Below are 20612 nucleotides of genomic sequence, written 5' to 3' on the forward strand. Positions count from 1 at the left end.
TTTTCTAGCCTTTTCTCTGTCAATTCTCCTTAGGGATACATGTGATGATTGGTGAGTCGCATCGGTCTTCTGATCATTTTTTGTGAGTCTTTGTTGATTAGTGGCTCTATTTTTGTTCCCTGATCATGTTTGTATTGTTTCTAGGTTGAATTATATGTTCGAAAACTAAAAAAGGGTTTTTCCGCTGTTTAGAGTTGAGGTTGAGTTACCATGTAAGGCAAACTAATAATTATTTATATGCAAAATTATGCAGACTCGTTGGGCGAGCTACTAAACCAGGGGAGTCCTGATTCATGAGTTGTCGGGCGAGTAGGAGCTCGTTGGCAGATTATGAATCAAGGGTTCCCTATTTTATAGGGTTGGTGGACGAATCCCTTTCGCTGGGCGATTAATGGGTGAATTAATTCCTTGGAGTCCCAATGATAAATTCGCTAGGCAAGCAATGGCTCTCTGGTCGAGAATGTACCTTTAGCCCAACAAGAAGATGTGCTCGCTAAGTAGAGATGGCAAATAAACCCGTGTCCGTGGGTATCACCCGAACCCGTCCCTGTTTTGACGGGGAATCCCCGCTTTGACTGGGTATGGGTATGGGTATGGGTAATACCCGAAATTTTCAACTGGGGATGGGGATGGGGATGGGGATATATATATACCCGCCCAAATACCCGTCCCCGCTTAAATTACTAAACTATTTATAATTTATTAAATAATCTAAAAAATATATATAAATAAATAATATATTTACACATATAATATAATATAATATAATATAATATAATATAATATAATATAATATAATATAATATAATATAGTATATATACATATAAATAAAATATACTTTTATATATATATATATATATATATATATATATTTACACATATACATGTAATATAATATAATATAATATAATATACATATAATATACATACATAATAATATAATATAATATATATAATATATACGTATAAAACAAATTAATCATTTAACTAGTGAGATTTTTTATAAACAAATTTATAACATTACAAATTTATAAAAATTTAAAAGAAATATATATATATATATATATATATATATATATATATATATATATATATAAAAGCATAAAATATCTACGCATATACATATAATATATATACATAATAATATAATATATATTATTATATTTATATTATTATATAATATAATATATACTTAAAATAAATATATATCTATAAATATATATATATATATATATATATATATATATATAAACTTAAGATATCCACACATATAATATATATACATAGTAATAATAATATAATATAATATATATAAATAATTATATATATATATATAAACATAAGATATCCACACATATAATATATATATACATAGTAATATAATATATAATATAATATAATATAATATAATATAATATATATATATATATATATATATATATATATATATATAACATATTTCTCATTCTCTTTGTTTTTTGTTATACACTTTGTTTACTCTCTCAATTGTCTGGTTTGTTTTTCAAGATTTAATTTTGAAGGTAATTTTTCTTCTTCTTATTACATAATTTACTCTCTGTACATGGTTATGTTCAAATAGGTGTTCCTCAATTTCATTCTATGAAATAATTTTTAGGTTACACATTTGATTATCTTTATTTATTTATTTATTTTCATGAAAATGTTCGACTCTTATTTTGTAGCTCTTCTTTTTGTTACTTTGGTTATACACTTTTTTACTCTCTTTTAATTGTTTGGCTTGTTCTTTAAGGTTTTACTCCTTTATGATAATGAATCTGATGAAGAAGGTACATTATATTCTAGTAATTAAAATTTTCAATTTCAATTATTATATCATATCTAATTTTTCATTTTTTTTTATGTGTAGGTGGATCGAATGCAAATGAAACCACTGATCATTTGTAAAATTAATAAATATTTTGGTTATTATAAAATTTTAGTAATGTGTAATTTTTTAGCTTTTATATAATTATTTGAATTTTATTTAGTTGTTATTTGATACTTTAATTTGAGATTTATACTATTATAATATTTTTCTTAATATTTGACATCATGAAAATCAAAAAGAGTATGTTATTTTAATATTGAATATTTTGATAGTATCATGATTCCGTTGGTGTGATTTTTAAATTTTTTTTATAAAAAATATTTAATTGATATATGGAACAATAAAAAAATGGGTATGGGTATGGGTATAAGAAAATACCCGTTACCCGGTGGGGATGGGGATGGGTCAAAAGTTGTATACCCGTTGGGTTTGGGGATGGGGATGGGGATGAATTTTTATTATGGGGATGGGGATGGGATCATGATACCCGTACCCGCCCCGCCCCGTTGCCATCCCTATCGCTAAGTGAGTGGATCAGGACTAGAACTCAAGGTTCCTCTTTCATACTGAAATATGTGCTTTGTATAAATTTGATGGTAAATGCTAATTGGAATAATTGTATATCTGTGTATTTATATGTGAGTATGGTGTGAGAATTTATTTTTAGAATTTCAAGGGAAGTTCTAAGTTGTGGTACTTTAGTGTATGCAATAACATAAAGGTTCATTATTGGTTAGTATCATTTCTCTAATAACTACTCACACTTAAGTTGAGTATAGTAGGTTATGTGGTGAAGAGAAAAAGGATGTCCTAGCCACTAGACTCGATCAAATCCTAGGCGTGAAGGGGAATTACCTTGTGAATGGTTGGGTGATAACCCTTGAGGCCAAACTCTGCAAAGTCTGGGAGCCACACACATGTGCAGACCGCTAGGGGATCTGATGTTTATTGCATGTATCCGGATAATGGAATCAATGTTTTGTGATTTTATGATACAATTAACTTGGTATGTGATTTAATTACTTAATGAATGTTTGTGACTTGATTTTAGTTTATCTGAATAACTCTTTTTCATATTAGCTTACCCTTTGTTGTTTGTGTTATTGTGTTTGTCTGTTTCTTTTGCAATGATCACTGAATTGTGTGAGCATATGAGATTTTAGGTGAGGATATTCCTCTTTTGGACCACCGTGGAGCTCGGGAGTAGGATTTGTTTTAAGTTGGTTTAGTAGTTTTGGTTTGAGCGATAACAGTCTCTTAAACGTCTTTTGTTTAAATCTTGTATATAAATATATGACTACAGTTATGAGATGATTGCATTAATATTTTTATATTAGTCTTTCACTATCTATTTTTGGTCTATCATCATATATAATGTTTTATTTAGTAGTTTAAAACTGTTAAATGGAATGTTACAGTTACAACAATATTGGTTTGCCATGTGGTTCCTAAAAAAACTGCTACTATGTTTATAATGAAAGGATTTGGCATATTTGGAGCTACCATATGTTTTAGATGAGATTGTGAAATTTTGTTTTTCATATAATAAAATAGAAAATTTATATAGATATCATGTAAAATCATAATTTACCAAAATAGGATAAAAGTAAAATTCAAAGACTTTACTTTTATCATACTTTAAAAATATTTGAATTAATTTTGTAGTAGTTACCAACAAAATAACTCAAGAATATCTCAATGTGAATGAAATTTACCTATTTCAATTTCAAAGATCACACTTCAAATTACAATGATCAACTCATTATTTATCATACATTTTATATTTTCACAATAATCAGTATCCTTATATATCTATTTGCTATAAGTAAATAAATATTTGAAATCAAACAATACAATAAAATAAATAAATAAATAGGATCAATGTTCAATTGAAGACAAATATAATTAAATAAACAATGTTAGTGCATAACTAGGTAAAAATAAATAAGCAAATATGACAAATGTGTAACTAGAGTTAATATAAATAAATATGAATGATGTTAGAGACACCTAACTTAATATAAATATGTAACTAAAAGGCTTAAAAACTAATTTGACCTATGTTTTCAATCAGGTTTTTCAATGTGGTACTAGTTTTTTTCCTTCTTTCAATTAAGTCCCAATTGAACAAAATTAATGAAAATTGGGTTTGAATTGAATAAAAGTAATGAAAATTGTGACTAAACTTAACAAAATTAACAAAAATTGTGATGAAATTAAATATAATACATGTGGTGACACTTAAAGTGACTCATAGGTCACAAGGATATATTGACTTGACTTGTTATGTGAGACACTTTCACGTGCAATACAATGTTAACTTGACACATGTACAATTTTTTTAAATTAAAAATAAATAAATAGAAAATAAAAAAGTCATGAATTAACACGTGATACATGGTCACTTTTAAACATCGTTATCAAAAATAATAAAATTAACGAAAATTGAGATATGTTCAAAACAAAATAAATGACCAAATTACAAAATACATACTAAAATAAGGACCAAAGTTGTTTAAGTATTTTTCTTAAAAAAATAATTTATAGCAACACTTTTTCTAAAATAAAAAATATTAAATAATAACTTATTTAAATAAGATGTGTTTTTTCTTAGTGTAATATTATCGACTTCCAATTAAATATAGTTTTAAAACTTTATATAAAATTAAAATAAGATCTTATGTAAACTATATCTGTTGACACCTATCAAAGGATTTAGAAGTTTTCTGAAAAATCTTTAGATTTGAGTAAAACGCCGTCGTTCCTGGATTCGTTCCCTTCTTCTCTCTTTCCCGCGCCGCGCTATCGGTTATTTCTTCCCTAATCCCAACCAAAATTTGGGGTTTAGGGTTTTCCTCTGTCCTCTGCAATCCAATTTCTTGCATTGCTCAGTCTCTGTTTCTCTTTATCCACAACCCAGTGACAATGATGTATAATGATCCGCAGCACCAGCAGCACCAGTACCAGCAGCAGCAGCCGCCGCCGCATTTCCACCACCAGCCGCCGGGTCAGGAGTTCCACCGCGGACCTCCGCCGTCATCACAGGCGCCTCCGGTGATGCGGCAAGGCTCCGCTTCGTCGACGAACCTGGCTCCCGAGTTTCACCACCCCGGCCCCGGAGGACCCCCTCCTCCTCATTACGATGGTTCGATTTTGCTTGTTCTTCCTCCAATTGCTACTTATAATCATGGTTGATCTAACATGAAAACTTACACGTTGTTGTGATTTCATGTAAATGTGGTGCTATTAGGTATGTATCTGAGAGAGAGACGGGCTTTTGGAGAGAAAGATTGTTTAGAGAGAGAGATTTTAGAGAGATAATCTTTAGAGAGGTGTTTTGAGAGAAAAGATTTGAGAAAAAGAGACTTTTTAAGTAGATTTTCTTTTAAAGTTTAGTCAAAGAAGAGTTTGATTGGTTAATTAATGCATGGACTGGGTGGGCATGCGAAGAGATGAACAACTAAGACTTGAATTTTAACTTCTAAAGCTCATTAGAATCTTCTAAAGATATGGCATGTGAAATGTTTGCAATAATTTGATTTAGTGGGTTTGATATGGAATTAAGAATCATTCTTTGTGACCTTATTTTCTTTTGATGGAATGAATAGTTTGTTTCTCTGTGGATCTCTCCATATATTGTTATACTTCAGTTTAGTACTTGTGTGGATATATTGTTTTTTCCCGTGTATAATGTTTCTTCTATTTTTTACTTCTGAGTGAAAATTGCATTATCTATTGCATGTAGAAGAGAAGATGATGCTTGTGGTTTTTGAAAAATGTCTATTCTCATATTATTATAGTTCAAGGTTTTGAATTTTTAAATCTTCTTCATTTCCTCTAAGATTTAAATTCGTCAAAATTAGAGGGTGACTTTTCTAATTTAACATTGATGAATTTTTCAGTTCACAGTGATGGCCATGGTGCTAAAAGAATACGAAAGCTTACTCAAAGGAAAGCAGTTGATTATACAAGCACAGTCGTGCGTTATATGCAGGTAATGATTATTCGTTAATAACTAATGGAATTGCCCATTATTCGTCAATACAAGCCCATAACTGTATTGTTCAAATTTTCTACTTTTTCATCTTCATCTGTGTCATTACAATTTGAAATTTATGGGCAATCTGTACCCGCCTTCAGGTTCGTATGTGGCAGCGGGATTCAAGGGATAGGACAGTATTGCAGCCTACCCCAGCAGCAGCAATTGATGTCAGTGAGCCTCTTTATTGGTTTTCTACTTATTTAATTTGTTTTAAGTTTGTATATTCTTTCCTTTATTCAATTAACATAGCTTGATAGGTTTTAAGAGTTATTTTTAATCTTTAATTTTAATGATCAATTCCTTTTACTAAACACCTTATGCTATTTTTTGTGCAGATGTTGCCAGCAGTTGGCTATCCAGACAACCCATCCACTAGCTTTGCTGCTAAATTTGTTCATACATCTCTAAATAAAAATCGTTGCCCCATTAATCGCGTTCTTGTAAGTTAGATGGAAATGTTGTGAATGGCATGATATAATATGGTATGCAGATTGTCAGTTATTGATGTACCAGCTGTATGTTTTTATTCTTTCAAACATTTCTGAATTGAAGCTGCTTCTCATTTGGATTGATTTTGCTATTTTAGGGTTCTGGAGTAGTATGATATGCTTTTTCACTTGTGTATATCAATGGTAAAATTTGCTGCTAATTTTGTTCAAATGTTACCATGTTTTAAACGAAATAGGCATCCTGTTAATTTATTCTCAAAAATTGGATTGAATAACAAATAATATTGTTTACTTAGTGTCACTTATTTAGTAAAATAATAAGTTAATGACATGTTGAATGTGGTTCCTGTTCTATTTTATAGGTGTTACTCACATGTTTCCTTTTGATTCCTTGATAGTCTTGCTACATAGAAATGGTTTACACCTTTACAATTGCATGATTAGCTGATATTACAAATTGCAGTCTGCCTGCTCCTTTTGGCAACTTGTATACACTATATAATCTGTGTGCCATATCATTCTTTTATTTTATTGGATTTTTATTGTGATATCATTCTTTTATTTTATTGGATTTTTATTGTGAGACTTTTGTATTGAATGCTGTATTATATTAAGTTACAGCTGGACACATTTGTTTCTATCAGGCCTTTCAATTGGTTTAGGAAGATAAAACTAATGCATATTTATTTTCTGAATGTGCCACTGAATTGCATTTGACTTCGTTATGCGAATCGCTGTTTGATTTTCAAAAATAGTGGACTCCAACAGGCCGGCGACTTATTACTGGCTCACAGACTGGGGAATTCACTCTTTGGAATGGACAATCTTTTAATTTTGAAATGATTCTTCAGGTACATAACTTGAATTATTGTCTCAATATATTATTGTAGTCATTAGTCGTTAAAACTAAAAGTCAAATGTGGATTTTGAAACACATGCAGGCTCATGATCAAGCAATCAGGTCCATGGTCTGGAGTCACAATGACAACTGGATGGTCTCTGGTGATGATGGAGGCGCAATAAAGTATATCCATAGTTTAATCTATTATGTTTTAAGCTTTATATTGCATATATTTATTTATGCAGATTTTGGTTGTAAAAGGAACATATGTGTAATGGGATATTTTTCTTACTGTATATCTAATTATATGTATTTGTATGTGTGTGGCGTATTTTTAGGTATTGGCAGAACAACATGAACAATGTTAAAGCCAACAAATCTGCTCATAAAGAATCAGTCCGTGACTTAAGGTAGATGTTTTATTTGAGAAAACAAATTTGTAACATGCTGAAGGGGATGGCTTCTGTAACTTTTTTATAAACAGTTTCTGTAGGACAGATTTGAAGTTCTGTTCATGCTCTGATGATACCACCGTTAAGGTTTGGGATTTTGCACGTTGTCAGGAAGAGTGCTCATTAACCGGTAATGTGCTTTGGATGGACCATATCTGAAAATTAGTTACCTCTTTCTAATCAACTTGGTGTCTTGAGATTGAATCTTAAATAGTATTGTGTCTAATATATTTGTTGTGATCTTACTCCAGTAGTATTTTCTTATTCTCTGGTTTATGTCTGCTTTATATTTTTAGGCTTCCTAATTACAAATTGTGTTGCTTGTGCATTTAAAATTGAATCTCTTTACGTTAAATAATCATTTGTGTTTCTAGATGTTGGGTTGTCTATGGTAGAGGAATTGTAAGTTTTAAAATAGAGGAGTATCTGTTCAATTTTCAAGTAATACATGCCACCAGTTGCCTCCTTCTATTTGTGCTGGTGTGAGTTGGATTATTCTCATTATTACAGCTCTTTCTCATCTTATTTGTTGTGGAACAAGTCCTTGTGGATGACTATTTTCATATTTTGATGGGGATACTTGTTTACTGTTGTTGGTTTAATGCCTTCTAATTTACCATTTTGCTTTCTTAGGGTTGCTCTCAATGATTTAGTTTATTTATTTGGATTGCTGGCTTGTTACTTGTGAAGGACCTGTGGGTAGGACTTGCTGTTGCACATTTGAGTTGATGTTTGTTCTCTCTTTTCTTTCTCTAAGATTTATTATCTGTTTGGAATTATCATGAACTGTAGAGTCAACCATTTTGGTAGGCCCACAATACAAGGGGGAGGGAGAAGAGGGGGCGTGGGAATTGAAGAGGGAATAAATGGACCTAAGAAACATAAGGAGGAGGGCAAAACAGAACGGACAGGTGGAAAGAGGGAGATATGAATCATGCAGAAGGATGAAAAGGAGAATGATTATTTGGAGGGGTGAGTAACCAAAGATGGGCATGAGGCAACATGAGTTAGAATTGTTTGGTTAGGCGGAGTGGAGAAGTTGGTTCTTCCTCATAAAAAGGGTGCTATAATTTCTAGTGTCTTATTTTCAATCTTTCCAGAAGCTTTGCTCCATCCATTGTCAGTGCTTTTATTCTTCTAGATTTTTCATTGTAACAGAGGCCTCCCTCTGATTTAGTTGTAATGCAGTATCAATTATATTTCAGATTTATCATTCCAATTCTGGTGCCTAGCTCATTTAAAAAAAATGATTCCCTGCTCAACATCTTGCAATAAGACCCCTTCATTTTTAAACTGTTATTCGACTGTTTTAAGTAAAAGTGCTTGTGGCTTTTTTCTTTTTTCTGAGCTAAAAGGGGTCATAGATGAAGAATTTTATTTTTAAGGCTTAAATATGTTTTTTTTTCTCCAAAATATGTTTATTTTTTTGTCCCTGATATTTTTTACTTTTGGCCCCCAAAAAATAATTTTGTATTTCTTCCTTTAAAACTTTTGGATTTGCTAACCGGTCCTTGAAACATTTTTGGTCACTAAAAAATCATCATGTGTTTTCCATGAAATGATGACATACGTTAATAATGCCAATTACATTTTTTTTTCAGAAACCAATATCTAAGAAAGTTATCGGGGACCAGGAAAAGTATGCCACATGTTTTGGGGAATAAACATATCTAAGCTGATTTTTAAATATCATTTATCCACGATTTAGAGTATAACTGGAACTTCACAAATTTAAATGAAGATAATGACTGGATTTGTAGCATTATGTGTATACATGTACATACCATTATGGCCTTCAGAATATACCATAACATGTTGGGGACCGAAAAACAACACTTTGTTGTGCAATTTGTTAGAGATTTTTTTTTTCATACGTGAAATACTACTATGGTCATTAATGTTCTACTTTAAGTGCATGTGGAAACTTCAAAAGTTCCAAATATAATGGAGTCATCCCACCATGTCTATTTATTCTTATGTCTTTCAATGCCTTATATCGATTAGAGATATGATCAAGTTATATTATATAAGTGAGTGCAAATCACACTTTACAAACCTGTTTTATAAAGTTGATTTAAGCTTAGAGTTTACTTTTTAAGGTGATATTAGAATCTATTCTTGCGAGTTTGTTGGGATTATCATGCTGCTTGCACTCAAACCACCCACAAATATGTATTCTTACACTTGAGATGTCCAACTCTTGGTTTGAGAGGGTGTGTTGAAAATCCCGATATAATAAAATTATAGTATATAAGTGAGTGCAAACTTCATCTTATAAGCTGGTTTTTTTTATGTTGAGTTTGGTTTAAATTCTATTTTCTAAGAAATGCTTAGATTTTTATGCAAAGTTTTACGTCTTTAAATTTTCCTAGGCACTCGATTGTTCTTCTAGAATGTTACCTTTTATTAGTTTTTCTTTAAAACCAATCAATTTGATAGGACCCAATTAATTCCTGGATTTATATTTCAAAAGTCTTACAATCTATGTTGTGTTTATGGATGACAAATGAACTTATACCCACGGGTGTTGTTTGAATCTATCTCAATGTTGATATGAGTATGAGTATGAGTAATACTTGATAGGTAATAGAATTTGAGATAAACATAGAAATGCAGTCGTGTGACTGAGATAAAGGGAAGGTTTTGTGAAAGAACAAAATGAAATCTACGTCTATATTGTCACAATCTGTCATGTTTTCAAATACATTGAAGAACTTCCTGAAGTAGCAGTTGTAGGAAGTCAGGAGCAGTTACAGATTAATGTAACTGCCTAGAGATACATAACAGAGAAATATAAAATATAACAGTAACAGTAATGTACAGAACAGTAAAATTATAAATTACAAACAGAAAAAGAGATAACACTAATGATAGGAATGGAGATGAGATACAAATTTCATACTCCTTAGGAATTAGGAACAAGGATGGATATGAGTTTTTAATATGGGGACAGGGACGGGTATATTTAAACTCGCTTTTGCCCAGCCTTCTTGCCATCTTTAGTTGTGTTCATTCATTATATTGTTTTGTTGTCTGTTTTGAAGGCCTAACCTTAGATTTATCTTTGTGGCATTTGAACTCAGCCAGGCCATGGTTGGGATGTGAAGAGTGTTGACTGGCATCCTACAAAATCCCTTTTGGTATCAGGCAGGTGCTTTAAATATTTCTTTTACAAATTTCTCAAGATTGTCAATTTCAATGAAGTGATTATATGTCCCATCTGATTTTCACAATGCAGGCGGGAAAGACAATCTTGTGAAACTTTGGGATGCTAAGACAGGGAAAGAGCTTTGCTCATTGTGAGTGTAAACATTAGTGCTGATTTCTATTGTTTCTTGTGTTTGCTTGTTTTTATAGATTCATACTTCTGTCATGCAGTCATGGGCACAAAAATACTGTGCTATGTGTCAAGTGGAACCAAAATGGCAACTGGGTGTTAACAGCTTCAAAGGATCAAATAATAAAGGTTGGTAAATTTATCTTCGTGATGCTACCAATTATTGGATCCTTAATATGCATTTGCTTGTCATTTATATTTTGAATTGTTAAGTAAACCTTTGAGGATTCCGAGTTATTTTATCCACCGATCAATCTTTCGTCATTTTTTACTGTAGCACTGCACTTTGATTTATTTCTTTGTAACTTTACCTTTATTGCTCATTGCTTCCCATTTTTTTCTTACTTAATCCTGCTCTGTTACTTATTTTCTCGCTTTTGGCTTATTATGCAGTTAAGATAAAATAAGAAGAGTGATTTTGAGGCAATATTTTTGAGTGCACAATTCACATTCAATTAAATGATATCTAAACAGATATTTAATACGGATACAGTTCGCATGAAGAGTAAATAAACAGTTAAATTCTCTTAATTTCCCTCAATACAATGAACTAAATCTAATAGAAAGTGAGATAGTAATGCGGTTGTTTATAACTCCATCGTATGCATTTCCTATCTCAGAGTACCAATATTCATATTTACCTTGTATTTACAGCTTTATGACATTAGAGCCATGAAGGAGCTTGAGTCATTCCGTGGACATCGCAAAGATGTTACTGGTTAGTGGTGTATCTTTCTCTTGGAATAAGAATGGAAGTATAGTTCATTGAGATTAATATATCTTGCAATAAAAATAATGATTGCTCAGAAGGTGTATGATGATAAAAACAGGATTGTCACCAGAAATTCTTCTGCCTAAACAACCTAAAAGTGACTCTGAAACATTTAGGAAAGTTCATTGTTACATATAGGCTCTTTCATAAATTTTTTGAAAATCTGTCACGCAGCTGAGATTATATTAGTATATATGGAATTTTGCTGTGTTACCTGGCTTTGGAATGCGTCAGGTCATTGTAAAACTGAAGTCGAGTTGGGTCAGAATGATATGTGACACACAATTAACTTCAAGCTGCTTTTTAAGTTTTGATTTGAAGTTTGATTGGAATGATTGATTTTAATTGGTGGAAATGTCCTCAAAGTGCTATGAATTGTTTATACTTATGTTTGGGTATTTTATGTTGCTAGATGTGACTAATTGTATGACTTGGATTTAGTTTAGTTAATAATCCTAGCAGGTTAATGCTGAGTTATTTAGTTCAAGTATTATATGTTCTGTTCTTTTATTAAGATCATGTCATCAGTCTACTAATCTCAATAACTGCTTTGTTGGCTACCATCTTTCCTTTCCATATATGCCTTGACTATGCCTAACACTGTTAATGACAGTTAGCAAAGTTAGATTGCAGTCAACAAAAATACTTTATCGAAAACTTGAGCTAAAAATGGTTAAATTAAATGATGCAACAATTTAGTCTCAACCCCAAATAACATTTTTATGGAACACTTTGAGCACCCCATCCAATTTTAAAATTAAGTTCTGTGTATTCTTATTGATTAATTATACTGGTTTTCCTAATATAGTGGTGTATTTGCTGTTGTATGCAGCAGTGAGCATATTGATATGCCACTTTTTTATTAGAAATTGAGTTTAAGGCCTAACTTAACCTCATAAAATTGACATGTAAGAGGAAGATTGCCCTAGCTTATAAGCATTACAGAAGCCTCAGCTCTAGTAGACGAGGGTTATATCCACCCACTCACCTATAACATTGAATGTGCATGAGATTGCAAATTAAGGGTGGCTGAGACTGTCCACAACTAATGCAACTTTGAAAGCTTTTGGGTTCCTAGAAAAGAAACTCGTAGTTCCACACGTTATGAATGCACGCACAAAGTTACTTGTTGCTTAATGTTTGATGTAGGGTAAATGATACTTTCTCTAATACTTCTGCAACTGTGATAAAATGGAATATAATCTTTCTGACTTTTGACACTTGTTAGCTTTGGCATGGCATCCATTCCATGAGGAGTACTTTGTGAGTGGGAGTTATGATGGTTCCATCTTCCATTGGCTTGTTGGGTAAATTCGTTTTCTCAGTTGTTGTCTTCTCTCTCTGTAGTGCTTACATTATTTTGTACAATGTTCTTTTTCTCGTCATCCCTGTCTATATCAGTTTTATTTGGTTGTGATTTTTCTGTTATTTTTGAAGATGATTGGATTCTTTGAAGCGCTTAATAAATAAGTACTTATCATGTAAGCAATTGGATTTATGTTTTTATAATTATAGAGAAAATAATGTTAAACAATTTTTGTATAACTTGTAAGCTGTTTTCGTAAGTTATTCTGTTGGACTAATTCGAAAGCAGCTTACGAACGTATCAAAGGCTGCTTTCATAAGCTCTTCCAAACACTTACGCGAGTGTTTATGTCATAAGATATGTCTAAATAAGTTGTTAATAAGCTATTCTAAAGTAACGGGTCTTCTTATGCCTAAAATGCATTGGTGGAGTGTACTATATGTATTCAAATTAGTTGTTACAAGTTTTTAAATTAAATTTGGGGAAAACTATTAGTTACTGTCATAGAATTAAAGTTTGTGTGTTTTGCTCCATAAGAAATGTTTGCTGAATTTGAGCTATTGCTTCACACACTGGGCTTAGGTGAAAAATATCAGCTATTGTTTTTAGTTGTAGCACCAGTGAGTTGATTTATCACAATTTTTATTATTACAGCTTCTGAAATAAATGGTTATTTTTGTTTTCTTTTTTGTCTTTCAGTTTATATGTATAGAAAGCAAATGCTTATATAGGTTCAACTTGGAAAAACAGATGTTTCGTAGTTCAGATTTTTTTCCACATTATCTATAAAATTAATTACTTGTATTTTATATGTTATGTCTTGTCGTAATTTCTGATTATTGCATTTCCAATGTATATACAGGCATGAAACTCCCCAAATTGAAATTTCTAATGCCCATGATAATAACGTGTGGGATCTTGCATGGCATCCTATTGGATACCTTCTGTGCAGGTGAACTTTCTATTTCTTTCTGCAATAGCATCTTTAATACATAATTGAATTCTTGCTGTCTCTTAGCTTTTTGGATTACCAATATTCGAAAGGTTGTGTTCCATTTACACTGCCTGTCTTTTATACTAAAGCAATAACCTTCTGTTTTTCAAATGTTCTCCGAAATCAAAAGTATTATATTCTAAAGGAATTTGGGAAGAAACTCTGACAGATATCATGATTTGTTTGAGGATTCTTTCGAAGCTTTTGGTTTTATATTACAATTTCTGTAATAATATCCAAAATTGTGATACCTTAGTTCTCAGTTCATACAATTACAATAACGTTTTGCAATTATATAAATTTTCCTGAAATGGTTTTTTCTCGGTAGCCCATTTATTGACCTGTTGATAAACGTAAAGAATGTGATTGCTGATACCTAAGTTACTGGACCTTATTTTCTTCTACAGTGGCAGCAGTGATCATACAACAAAGTTTTGGTGCAGAAATAGGCCAGGAGACACCCTTCGTGATAGATTTAACCCTGGCATGCAAGGTTTGTTCAATCCCTTAAAGGCAAACGAAGAGCATATATTTCTATTTTCTTCAGAATCAAATCACTAAACCTTTCAGTATCATTTTTCATCTAAATATTGAACTGTATAGTTTGAAAGGTTTTGGATTGTATTACTCTTCAACATTTCATGGTAATGCGAATCCCTTAAATTTTGCTTTAAACTTGAGGTAGAGATTGCAGTATTTCAAGGCTTTTTTGTAGGATGGAGAGAACTGTGGTTGGTAATTTTAGTTAGAAACGATGTCTGTTTTGAGTGACATTATTTATGAAGTGTGACGTTAGTTTGAACACATTCATCTGTCAGGATATGCTGATCCAAATCCTGTTGCTGGTCGGGTGGGTGGTAATTTTCCAATGGCCGAAGGCCCAACAACTCCAGGACCATTTGCCCCTGGGTTAACTCGAAACGAGGGCACCATTCCAGGTGTTGGAGTTGCAATGCCCTTATCTATTCCTTCTCTTGACATGCCTCAAGGGGAGCAGAAGCAGCCCCATCCTGTTTCAATGGGTGCTCCACCTCTTCCCCCAGGTCCACATCCCTCTCTTCTTAATGCCAACCAACAGCAACCATACCAACAGAATCCTCAGCAGATGCCGCCACAACATCAACACCAGGGTCTACCACAGCAGATGGGTCCTTTGCCAATGCCTCCAAACATGCCACAATTACAGCATCCTTCACATTCACCCATGGTCCCTCACCAGCATTTACCTCGCCCTCCTCCACAAATGCCTATTGGCCTGCCAGGATCTATACCAGGGATTTCATCAGTACCTACTTCACATCCGATGCCAATGCCTGGCCCTATGGTACGAGTTCCTTGGAACTTTTCTTGTATTCTGATTTTTCCTATAAAATATTGTAAAGATATGTGGATTTAACTTCTTCGTGACGTGATAGATTGTTTTGAGTGTTGTATTAGTGGTGGCTGTATTGGGCTAGATATTGATGTTTTTGTTGATCTTTCATAGGATTAGCATGATAAAATGTGTCTTTTCTTAATCCTGTGGAAGGGAGATAGAAAATGTTTGTACACTTTTAAGGAGATAAAAGATTTCCCCATGTTTTGGTGTTTCTTAGGGCTTGTTTTGTTTGAGAAATAATTTTTTGTTTTCATTTCTGTTTCAGAAATGATTAGAAATGTGCCATCTCATATTTACTTTCTTTCTGAGGATTTGTATTGGAATTAACCTAGACAGTCAATATACATAGTATGATACAGTACAGATGTGGATAAGGATATTTAAAAAATTCAAAGTACAACACCCTCAACATTTGTTTCCACACACATGCATTATATTTATAAAGAAACATTCAAATTACTGATTACACATCAGTACATAAACATAAAAATTGTCAAGTATATAACTGCAATTTTAAAAATACAGTTATGATTATAGCAAGTAGAGTTACACATCTTTCCTTCACCCATATTTGAATATACTTTTTTGTACTATAAATGTCACAAAATAACAATTTCCATGCCAAAGTTAGAATGCAAAAGAAACTTTTTTAACAATAAACATGCCAATACAAATCTACATCATGAAGTTGTATACTTGATGTATCTTTTAGCTAAAATGGAGCTGTATTTTGTAATAGGATGAAAATATCAGTGAATATGAGATATATCTTCCTGAGGGTTCCCCCTTCACAAAAGATTTCTCCTTTTCTCAAAGAACCAATGCTCAATTTACAATATTAACAAATCTGCATCTCTCCTATCCTTCTACTGTTTATATCAACTAAGCAACCCTTTTTAATATTCCATCTATCATAATAAACTTATATCCTGATTGGCACTGCATTTATTTGTAAAATTAAAAAAAAAAAAGATGTAACAGAAAACATCTTATCCTAATTAGGTTCTTATGTTTTCCAGTTTGCCTTAGCCCATTAATTTGAACTTTTTATATTACCACAAGCTTTTCTTTAAAATAAAAATAAAAATGTTTTATCATAGTTGGACAAAAGAGATGCATTATCTTTTGCACAAATAGGAAATAGAAACCGTCTTCCTGTAATTATGGTGTCATGCTGCTGTGTGCGGACTACAATATTTATATTTTCCACATTCAGACCATAACAAATTAAGAGTTCAAGTTATTTGGAGGGCTTTTGTGTGATACGAAGATGATTTAATCAATGGAGAATAATATTTATGTTTGCTAGCCAGTACAGACATCATTCTTTGAAGGAGACTATAACAAGAAATCAAACCATTTAATTGTATGCTAATTTAACATATCGGGTTGTACAAGATCTCTGTAATTAAGTTTGATGCACATTTAACAGAACCATTTCTTTTTTTTCTCCTTTGATTTCAGGGGATGCAAGGGGCAATGAATCAGATGGGTACTCCAATGCCACAAGGTCCTTATGTGGGCATGAATCAAATGCATTCAGGATCCTTGCCTACGAGTGGAGGGCCACCACTTGGTGGTTTTCCAGGCAACATGCCTAATATGCAAGGCCCATCAAGTGGCAATTATCCTCAAGGTGCTTCATTTAACAGACCTCAAGGTGGCCAAATGCCTTTGATGCAAGGGTATAATCCTTACCAGGTAAGTTAGCATGTTGCTTTCTGAACTACTTGTTACTTCATGCTACTAGGTTTTCCAAAAGTTGAAACTTCTGTTGTTTATGATCCTATTCCTCATGTCTTGTCTTGATAGAGCTATTAAATATAACACATGTCAAACTAAAAATATTTCTCTGTTGCATTATTCTCAACATTAATAGCTTCCATCTCCACACTCACCTTTTCCATTTTTTACTTTCTCTCGGTTTTTTTCACAAATAAGAGATTTTGCTTGATGGATAACTGAGCAGTGGGCATTGGTATATGCATTTGTTTTCTGCTCCACTTGATCATAAAATTTATTCAACATCTGTCAATGAGAAATTTTCCGTTTATCACCATGGTCTTGGCATAACTAAATTAGGTTTGATTTGTGCAATATCTTTGATAGTCAATTAATTAGTTCCACTGGAACATTGGATGGAAAATGTCTGGATATATTGGAGGAACTAGACATATGGTTTGTGTCTGCAACTAGATTAAGACACATGGATTCTATCTGATGAGGCATCACACAGGGCTGTTTCTTCTTAGTGACTTTTTCAGCAATGATACAATTCGAAGTTCGAATTTTAACTTCTAACACTGCTGATGTTTCATTTAGTGCTGTTAGTACTTTAAATTGTAATAAACGTAAATAAAGCCATCTGCCTTCTGAGTTTTGAGACAACTAGGATCCCAATTCATTCTGTCAATAGATATTTTCCTGACCGGGGGAAAGGAATTGTAGTTTAGCTGGAACACGTTTCAGATTCACATTAATAGTAAGAAAACTGAAAATTCTGACATTCGAATCAAAATGCAGAAAAATTCTGAAGGACAAGGGATTGAAGGATGAAAAAAGGTCAACTTCTAAAGAAAGAGAGCACACTTAGCCTTTTGGAATTACTCTTCATTTTTTTTTCTGATTCTCTTGGTGTTTACCTGTTTTGAGATTGTGATTTACTTTCACATGGATTCTCAACTGACTTCACATTGCACCAAATAGAATTTATGTATTTATCCAAACTGTGACATGTATTGTTTAATACATAAATTGGATGAATTTGTTTGATATGTTGTGATGTCAATGGTTACATGATCATACTCCTGTTTTTCATGATCATTAATTAATTGCTGTTTTATTTCCTGTTTTTCTTGATGATGAATAAATTGCTGTTTTATTTCTTGCAGTCTGGTAATCAAACTGGGATGCCTCCAAACGCACAACCCTAGAATAGGAATTTTCTTCCTTTTATTGCTGTAATTTTTATCCATTGTGAGTTCGGTCTTTCTGTGTAATTGATGTTGTGTTCTGCTGCTGAAGTTTCATGTAGAGGAATTTGTATTCTATTTTCTTACTGTTAGTTCTCTCTTCTTACTGTTAATTATTTATACTTTTCCCTTTTGATGTGAATGCTTTGGTATTTTAGTCAAGGTTTACAGTTAATTTATGAAGACGTAGATTACATTCCCAAATTATTAATCACATCTAATTTTTTTATTTATGTAAATTTCTTATGAATTCTACTCTTTAATCTAGTCATATTCAACGGCACTTTTGATCTAACCAAATAAAAATTTTATAATGAACAAAAAGTATACACTCGAGAGTGATATAATTTCTTAATCTACTAAGCAAAAGAAGGCATGCTATTATTTTAAAGTTAATAATTTATAATAAGGTCATGAAATAAATTATATGAGAAACAACCTTCACAAATAAAATTTACTTGTTTAAACATTTAGTTATTAATAAAAAGTGCATTTAAAATCATGTCATAAAATATATAAGTAGTATTTTCTTTGCAACAAATACCAAAAATTGAAGTTAACAATTAATTTAATATTCAATATTTTATTTCCTTCTCTTAGTCCTTGAAAATACATTCCAAAATTTTTCAAAAGCATTTAACCTAATATCACTTTTAGTGTGTACACCTCTGTGGATATTTAATTTTGGTCATGAAATTTTTTAATTATATGTTCGTTTTTTCACGTTTCTAAAACAGTATTTTTTTCTTTATTTTCTTAATAAACATGTTTGTTAATAATGATATAAACTCTATTTCTCAAAAACATGCTTAACAACCTTTAACACTACTTCCAAAACAAAAGGACTAAATGAGTATTCAACTTTTTATTAAAAAGTTAAAGATCGTACAATTATCAATTAGGTTTAATAGATATTTTGGTTACGATATTTGTAAGGTTGATTTAATCGGATTTTTTTTAATTCAGTTTATATTTTATTTAAAAGTATATTCCTTCAATTAAATTAACTATTGTGACAATGAGTGAATTATACAATAGTGAAAGAGAATATCAGTATTATTTCTGTCTGTTATTGTGAAGAACTGAAGTTTAGGCTTAATTGAATCCTTTCATGTCTAAGTATATCCATCTTGTGCATGAGACTTGACATTAATGGGAATTCAATAGCGGGTGGAATGATATGCCCAACAAATGACAAATCTTGCTATGATAAATTCTAACAATGACTCTAATAATACCATGTAAAAAATGGTGTTTAAGCCTAGTTCAACTTTACAAAATCAGCTTGCAAGGTGAGATTTACACCTACTTACATACTGTGAACTGACCTTATCGCTAGTCGATATGAGACTTCCAATACATCCATTCATGCTAAAGTATACTAAAGTATATCTATCTCGTGCGTGAGACTTGACATTAATGGGTGGTCCAATATTAAGTAATATGAGTTTCTCCTTGGATAAACAAGACACAAACCGTTTGACGAAAAAACTGACCGAAATTGAAAATCTCATGCGAATGGGAGGATGGAGGATGCAAATTGATAAACTTGAAAAGGGAATACGAAAGAAACTATGTCACTTGCTTCGCTTGCAAGATAAGTAGTGTTTCACCGATTGAAATACAATATGTCACACACGCTACTCGGCTGAATCGAGATAAGTTTAGTTCATGCCACCCGAATCCTTAGGATAATTGAATGCATCTTCACACCACTCATACGTTTGCAAGATAAGTGAAGAATGCTGTTGAGAAATGGAATTATGCTCCTTTCCACGCCATTCAATAGGCTCCATGACATAAGTGGAGGAGTCACCACTTGAGCCACTTGTTCAAGATAAGACTCAGGCACACATACACAAGAGAATCACTCAACAATATCTCTTCATGTATATTCAAAATTTGTCTTTATAATGAAGGTCAACCCCCTATTTATAGTGGGGGTTCAAATGACCTAAAAAAAGTCCTACTAAACAAGATTTAAACCCTAAATAAAAGAAAACACAAAAATGTGTTTGCACTCACTCGGTCGTGGTTGTTGGGCTGATTTGGAAATCCTTCTCTTCATGCCCCCTTCCCTAGTCATGCCAACATTAGCAAGTGGAACGATATGCCCAATAAATAACAAATCTCGTTAAAATAGGTTTTGATATCATATGAAAAAGTGGACTTTAAGCTTAACTCAACCCTACAAAACCAGCTTGTAAGGTAATGTTTGC

General features: G+C 32.1%; 1 protein-coding gene across 1 annotated transcript; it reads left to right on the plus strand.

Moving 5' to 3' along the window:
- The first annotated feature begins 4572 nt into the window (after nucleotides 1-4572).
- Nucleotides 4573-18535, plus strand: FY (Transducin/WD40 repeat-like superfamily protein). Its single transcript, XM_028054955.2, has 18 exons — nucleotides 4573-4995; nucleotides 5753-5844; nucleotides 5991-6059; nucleotides 6228-6332; nucleotides 7097-7192; nucleotides 7283-7365; nucleotides 7521-7592; nucleotides 7667-7764; nucleotides 10722-10781; nucleotides 10873-10933; nucleotides 11013-11100; nucleotides 11626-11689; nucleotides 12972-13050; nucleotides 13912-14001; nucleotides 14451-14536; nucleotides 14862-15367; nucleotides 16886-17122; nucleotides 18313-18535. Exons 1-18 carry the CDS (start codon nucleotides 4776-4778, stop codon nucleotides 18352-18354), a joined length of 2148 nt encoding a protein of 715 aa, XP_027910756.1. The 5' UTR covers nucleotides 4573-4775; the 3' UTR covers nucleotides 18355-18535.
- The last annotated feature ends 2077 nt before the right edge of the window (nucleotides 18536-20612 follow it).

This window comes from Vigna unguiculata, chromosome 11 (assembly GCF_037176805.1).
Source record: "Vigna unguiculata cultivar grain cowpea cultivar isolate G323 ecotype 2 chromosome 11, ASM3717680v1, whole genome shotgun sequence".
Lineage (NCBI taxonomy): Eukaryota > Viridiplantae > Streptophyta > Magnoliopsida > Fabales > Fabaceae > Vigna > Vigna unguiculata.

Coding starts and splice junctions, on each gene's coding strand:
- FY (XM_028054955.2), top strand. CDS start 4,776: ATGATGTATAATGATCCGCAGCACCAGCAGCACCAGTACCAGCAGCAG. Junction 5,845..5,990: donor CAGTCGTGCGTTATATGCAG/GTAATGATTATT, acceptor ACCCGCCTTCAG/GTTCGTATGTGGCAGCGGGA. Junction 6,333..7,096: donor GCCCCATTAATCGCGTTCTT/GTAAGTTAGATG, acceptor TTTCAAAAATAG/TGGACTCCAACAGGCCGGCG.